Below are 6,719 nucleotides of genomic sequence, written 5' to 3'. Positions count from 1 at the left end.
AGAGGGAAACGAGGCGGTCTTCTGGTCAGACTCCGGAGACGGGCACATCGTGTACCACTCCCTAGCATTCTTCTTGCCAATTCTTCTGTCCAACACTGGTCCGACCAAGCTGACTCCACACTCCAAGACTGCTTCCACCACGTGGACTGGGACATGTTTCGTATTGCGTCAGACAACAACATTGACGAATACGCTGATTCGGTGTGTGAGTTCATTAAAACGTGCGTTGAAGATGTTGTTCCCATAGCAACGATTAAAACATTCCCTAACCAGAAACCGTGGATTGATGGCAGCATTCGCGTGAAACTGAAAGCGCGAACCACTGCTTTTAATCAGGGGAAGGTGTCTGGTAACATGACCGAATACAAACAGTGCAGCTATTCCCTCCGCAAGGCTATCAAACAAGCTAAGCGTCAGTACAGAGACAAAGTAGAATCTCAATTCAACGGCTCAGACACGAGGCATGTGGCAGGGTCTACAGTCAATCACGGACTACAGGAAGAAATCCAGCCCAGTCACGGACCAGGATGTCCTGCTCCCAGGCAGACTAAATAACTTTTTTGCCCGCTTTGAGGACAATACAGTGCCACTGACACGGCCTGCAACGAAAACATGCGGTCTCTCCTTCACTGCAGCCGAGGTGAGTAAGACATTTAAACGTGTTAACCCTCGCAAGGCTGCAGGCCCAGACGGCATCCCCAGCCGCGCCCTCAGAGCATGCGCACACCAGCTGGCCGGTGTGTTTACGGACATATTCAATCAATCCCTATACCAGTCTGCTGTTCCCACATGCTTCAAGAGGGCCACCATTGTTCCTGTTCCCAAGAAAGCTAAGGTAACTGAGCTAAACGACTACCGCCCCGTAGCACTCACTTCCGTCATCATGAAGTGCTTTGAGAGACTAGTCAAGGACCATATCACCTCCACCCTACCTGACACCCTAGACCCACTCCAATTTGCTTACCGCCCAAATAGGTCCACAGATGATGCAATCTCAACCACACTGCACACTGCCCTAACCCATCTGGACAAGAGGAATACCTATGTGAGAATGCTGTTCATTGACTACAGCTCGGCATTCAACACCATAGTACCCTCCAAGCTCGTCATCAAGCTCGAGACCCTGGGTCTCGACCCCGCCCTGTGCAACTGGGTACTGGACTTCCTGACGGGCCGCCCCCAGGTGGTGAGGGTAGGCAACAACATCTCCTCCCCGCTGATCCTCAACACTGGGGCCCCACAAGGGTGCGTTCTGAGCCCTCTCCTGTACTCCCTGTTCACCCACGACTGCGTGGCCACGCACGCCTCCAACTCAATCATCAAGTTTGCGGACGACACAACAGTGGTAGGCTTGATTACCAACAACGACGAGACGGCCTACAGGGAGAAGGTGAGGGCCCTCGGAGTGTGGTGTCAGGAAAATAACCTCACACTCAACGTCAACAAAACTAAGGAGATGATTGTGGACTTCAGGAAACAGCAGAGGGAACACCCCCCTATCCACATCGATGGAACAGTAGTGGAGAGGGTAGCAAGTTTTAAGTTCCTCGGCATACACATCACAGACAAACTGAATTGGTCCACTCACACAGACAGCATTGTGAAGAAGGCGCAGCAGCGCCTCTTCAACCTCAGGAGGCTGAAGAAATTTGGCTTGTCACCAAAAGCACTCACAAACTTCTACAGATGCACAATCGAGAGCATCCTGGCGGGCTGTATCACCGCCTGGTACGGCAACTGCTCCGCCCTCAACCGTAAGGCTCTCCAGAGGGTGGTGAGGTCTGCACAACGCATCACCGGGGGCAAACTACCTGCCCTCCAGGACACCTACACCACCCGATGTCACAGGAAGGCCATAAAGATCATCAAGGACATCAACCACCCGAGCCACTGCCTGTTCACCCCGCTATCATCCAGAAGGCGAGGTCAGTACAGGTGCATCAAAGCTGGGACCGAGAGACTGAAAAACAGCTTCTATCTCAAGGCCATCAGACTGTTAAACAGCCACCACTAACATTGAGTGGCTGCTGCCAACACACTGACACTGACTCAACTCCAGCCACTTTAATAATGGGAATTGATGGGAAATGATGTAAATATATCACTAGCCACTTTAAACAATGCTACCTTATATAATGTTACTTACCCTACATTATTCATCTCATATGCATACGTATATACTGTACTCTATATCATCGACTGTATCCTTATGTAATACATGTATCACTAGCCACTTTAAACTATGCCACTTTGTTTACATACTCATCTCATTTGTACATACTGTACTCGATACCATCTACTGTATCTTGCCTATGCTGCTCTGTACCATCACTCATTCATATATCCTTATGTACATATTCTTTATCCCCTTACACTGTGTACAAGACAGTAGTTTTGGAATTGTTAGTTAGATTACTTACTAGGTTATTACTGCATTGTCGGAACTAGAAGCACAAGCATTTCGCTACACTCGCATTAACATCTGCTAACCATGTGTATGTGACAAATAAGATTTGATTTAAAAATGCATCCATCCTTTCTTATAAAAATGTGTTGAATGGGTGTTTTTTGTGTGTAGAGGAGCAAAAAAAATAATTGTACAGTATGTAATGGCAGTGTTTTCTTTCTTTTTAAAATTGATGTACGCAAAACGTATCAAGGATCAATTACAATGGGAACCCTTAGCAGACGCATGTTTTCACTACGATCTCTTTATGCTAGTAACACCCACCGATGGTCTCCATGGAAACGTCGTCCACCACGCTGAAGGGGGAAAAGTATCAGCAGGAACGTTAACGTTAGTTCTCTGACCTTGACAAGACATACTATACAGTCTTTGACAAAATTGGTTATTATGAACCAATTTCAGAATTTGATAAATGACTGTCTTATCGATACAAAACACGTGGAAAGCGCTGTCATTCTGGTTGCCAAGACTGCAGCAGTAACTGCGGCGTCTGCAAGGTTTCAGGCAAGTTCGTCATGTCGCTTTTGTTGTAATTTTTTTTTAATGAACATTCAGACATCGCAATCAACACAATCCAATTCCCGTGTTGACATCCAAGTCCAAGCCCACTTCACAGGGCACCCCATTGTGTAGCAACTACTTATCTTCCAAAACCTCAAATTGGAAGAGGTATTGTGGTGCAATATATTATAGTTTTCAGAATTCATGATTTTCCACATATGGGGTTGAGGCAGTTGGATGGATCAAAGCAATGAGGAAGTGGATTCATCTGGGAGCCTAAAAACCATCTGTCTCCGATCAGATTCATTATGTTTCCCTTCACACTGTAACTTTACAGGTTCTTCCTACACAAGCCCAGATTTTCATAGACTCTTTTAAGCACATGACATCGACCAGAGAGCGGGGCTTCTACTTTCAAGACAAAGCATACACCTGTGTCCGAGCTGACAGGAACTCCATCTACTGCAAATGTGTCAGTAGGCTCATCACAATTTATGAATATACATGTATTATTTGTCTCCAGTTTTCCAGCAGTGGTTTTGCAATTTAGTGCAGCTATACTGCACTGTACTTGTTTTGTTGTTGAAAGGGTATGTCTGGTCTGATGGATATTTTTTTCTCTTAACAGGGAACACATGGCTTGATTCTTGTGAAGACTGCTCTGTACGTTATAGTGGCCACATACAACGACAGCATGTACCCTAGCGTGTGTGTGGAGGCTGTCGAGAAACTAGGTAGGGGGATGTTGATGCTGCTTACAAAATTTTAATTAAACAGCTGCAGGTTTTAAATGTGATGGATTATTTATTGACTGTATTATTTACAAGTCAGATATGAGGGATATTTGTTTTATGTGTTTGACTAATATGTAATATCATGAGCTATATTTTGTATTTTTTTTAACCTTTATTTAACCAGGCAAGTCAGTTAAGAACACGTTCTTATTTTCAATGACGGCCTAGTGGGTTAACTGCCTGTTCAAGGGCAGAACGACAGATTTGTACCTTGTCAGCTCGGGGGTTTGAACTCGCAACCTTCCGGTTACTAGTCCAACGCTCTAACCACTAGGCTACCCTGCCATTTCAGCTGTGTACCTCAAGGAAAAGGGAAAATGAAGCAAGACCTGAAGAGGAGCAGCGTTCTGATGGATGAAACGGATGAAGTGGACTGGTCAAGTTAAACAGTTGCCTACAGGTCCATGTTAGGCCACCTGCTAAGGAGGACAAACATGTTTAGGAGAAAGTCGGTGTGTGTTTGTTTTCTTTCTATGAACTCGCCCCTGTCCCCTCTTGCAGTATACAGGTTTAACCACTAGGTGGTAGTAAAAAAACCCAGCTGTGTGGTGCAAGAACAGTTTTTAGTGTTGAGATCCTCTTAGAACAGGGATTATGACCAACCATGGTCAATGAGATGCTGTAGTTCCAGCCCTGCTCTATCACATCTGATTCTACTCCTCAGCAAACAGACATGGTTTTGGGGCTTCGTGGCTAAAGGCCTTTTTAAACTGTCTCTGTTCATCGCAGACTTTCTGTTCAAACGCTTCAATTACTCTCCAACCCCCTCTGGTGATAACATGATTAACCTAACTACACACTCACACTTTACTCGCATGAACACACACACACACAACCTGATGTAGCCTTGATGAGTGTTTCAGAGCTGAAGCTGTGTAAATGAATTTCCTCATGTGAACAAATAAGGAAATCTGTAACTGAGTCAAAACATCAAAGATCCCCCACCATATTTTACAGTAGGGATGAGGTGTTTTCTGCATATGTGTTGTTGTTTTGGAAGGCCAAACCCACCATCTGACCATACCACTGCCTGGAGTTTGCTAATTGGCTTTGACACTTGTATTGTTGCTATGGTTATATGACATGAAAATAGAACTCTGGCCACACTGCAGCAGTGGCTTTGGCCTTCGAAAGAACAACACATTTTCAGAAAATACCTCATCCCTACTGTCAAATATTGGGGTGGATCGTTGATGTTATGAGGCTGTTTTACTTCCGCTGGTCCAGGGGCCCTTGTTAAGGTCAACGACATCATGAACTTTACCAAGTACCAGGACACTTTTGCCAAAAACCTGGTTGCCTCTGCCAGGAGGCAGAAACTTGGCCACAAGTGGATCTTCCAGCAAGACAACAACCCCAAGCATAAAATAATAATACATGTTTCAGCAATGTAGCTGGCTTTCTGTATTATTGATTTTATACAGTCTTTTTTTCCCTCATCTTTGTCAAGGGATCCAATAATTCCAGACTCCACAGTACATGCTGCAGAGAGACAAACAAGAATGCATGGTAGCACACAGACTTCCTGCACACTCTGTCACATGCGGTTAGGGCACCTGTGCTTTTAAAGGAATGTGACCTTTGTTGTCAAGTTCTGGTTGAAACCTCTAAAAATGGAAGCAGGGCGGTCACAAAGAATCAGCCGCCTGTCCATGTGGTTGCACACACACTCTGACACGTCTCCTGAATTCCTCAGAGAGGATTTGTGCTTGTGTCAGCCTGCATGATTGGTTAGAGGAAGAGAGACCTTTTTAACATGGAGAACAACATCTATCAAGAGTCCCACAGTATGAGTCAAAAAAGGAAATGGTTCCAATCATTTTTCCCTCATTCATTTTAGAAACACTTAAAATAATTGCTGTGTTTTGATAACCGTGTAAATCTCTCTAGGACAAGATTATTTATATCGATATAGTCGCCTGAATTCCCCCCCTCCCTCCACCCACTAATTACTGTAGCATTTTAGAATCCGAGTAAATAGAGCCGATATGTCACCCTGTACAGAGAGAGTTACATCATCAAAACGTCACGCCAGGGTCAGTCTACACGAAACGCTGCCCTTATTTCAAGTGTTTCTAAAATACCCAATTGGAAAAATGAATTGTGCAAAAAAATCGATTGGAACCATTTCCCTGTTTGACTGCTAAGTTGCATGGGTATTATGACACCTCCCCTGTGGGGCTCTATTATCAACAGAACTCACAGGAAAACATCGATATTTTGTAACTTGAAGGCATATTATTTCTTTGTGTTAGCGAAGAATACTTTTTCACAAGGGAGAAACAGCAGTGAGACAGTGGATGAAAGGTTACGTAATGATCCTACAGTGAGATTGAGGCGCAGAGGAGGACTATGGGTAAATGAGGGGCAGCGGTGCGCACTAACAACTCTAGTGTCCTGCTACGTCTGCATAGTGACATCTCTTAAGTGCACTCCATGACCCACTTATCAGAGGTGCGCTCCAACTCCATTGTACGGTACGTGATGTGACTGAAGTCTCTCACTGGAACTTTAACACAGCGGTGGGAAACACTCCTGGAGAGATACACAGTTTTCTCCACCCCTGCACCAACAGCAGCTAACCACTCAATGTCCCGATGAACAGGGGCACCCCTGTCTGTAACTTGAAGACTGATGTTAGCGGATGCCAAGCTTTTAGCTCAGTGGGCTCACACAGTCTTGAGTCATGCCACCAACTACCATGTTCATTATATTTAATATCATCATTGCTACGGGTTGTTTGTTAATATGTGCTGGAGAAAAAGGGAGGTGTGTATATTCCCTGATGTGTGTGTGTGTGTATTTTCCTTGACGTGGCCTCTCTCTGCATGCCAGTCTTGGTTGGTTTGTGTTTTTGGCTCAGAGAGTCGCTTCATTATTTTTTTGAGATGTGTGTGTACTGTTACATAAATGATGGTCCTACACAGTCATAATCTAATCATTCCCATGACTGAGGC

The 6,719-nt window shown here is 44.8% G+C and overlaps 1 protein-coding gene across 1 annotated transcript; it reads left to right on the top strand.

Annotated features, from left to right (window-relative positions):
• The first annotated feature begins 2,714 nt into the window (after positions 1-2,714).
• On the top strand, positions 2,715-4,302 carry pfn4 (profilin family member 4). The gene is made up of 4 exons (XM_090219334.1): positions 2,715-2,777; positions 3,270-3,440; positions 3,597-3,702; positions 4,055-4,302. Exons 1-4 carry the CDS (start codon positions 2,715-2,717, stop codon positions 4,081-4,083), a joined length of 369 nt encoding a protein of 122 aa, XP_090075460.1. The 3' UTR covers positions 4,084-4,302.
• The last annotated feature ends 2,417 nt before the right edge of the window (positions 4,303-6,719 follow it).

The sequence above is a fragment of the Oncorhynchus mykiss genome, chromosome 25, assembly GCF_057628025.1.
Source record: "Oncorhynchus mykiss isolate SJ-2025 chromosome 25, ASM5762802v1, whole genome shotgun sequence".
Classification (NCBI taxonomy): domain Eukaryota; kingdom Metazoa; phylum Chordata; class Actinopteri; order Salmoniformes; family Salmonidae; genus Oncorhynchus; species Oncorhynchus mykiss.
Note: the sequence above shows the minus strand (reverse complement) of the source record. Positions and strands in the feature narration are given on the sequence as shown.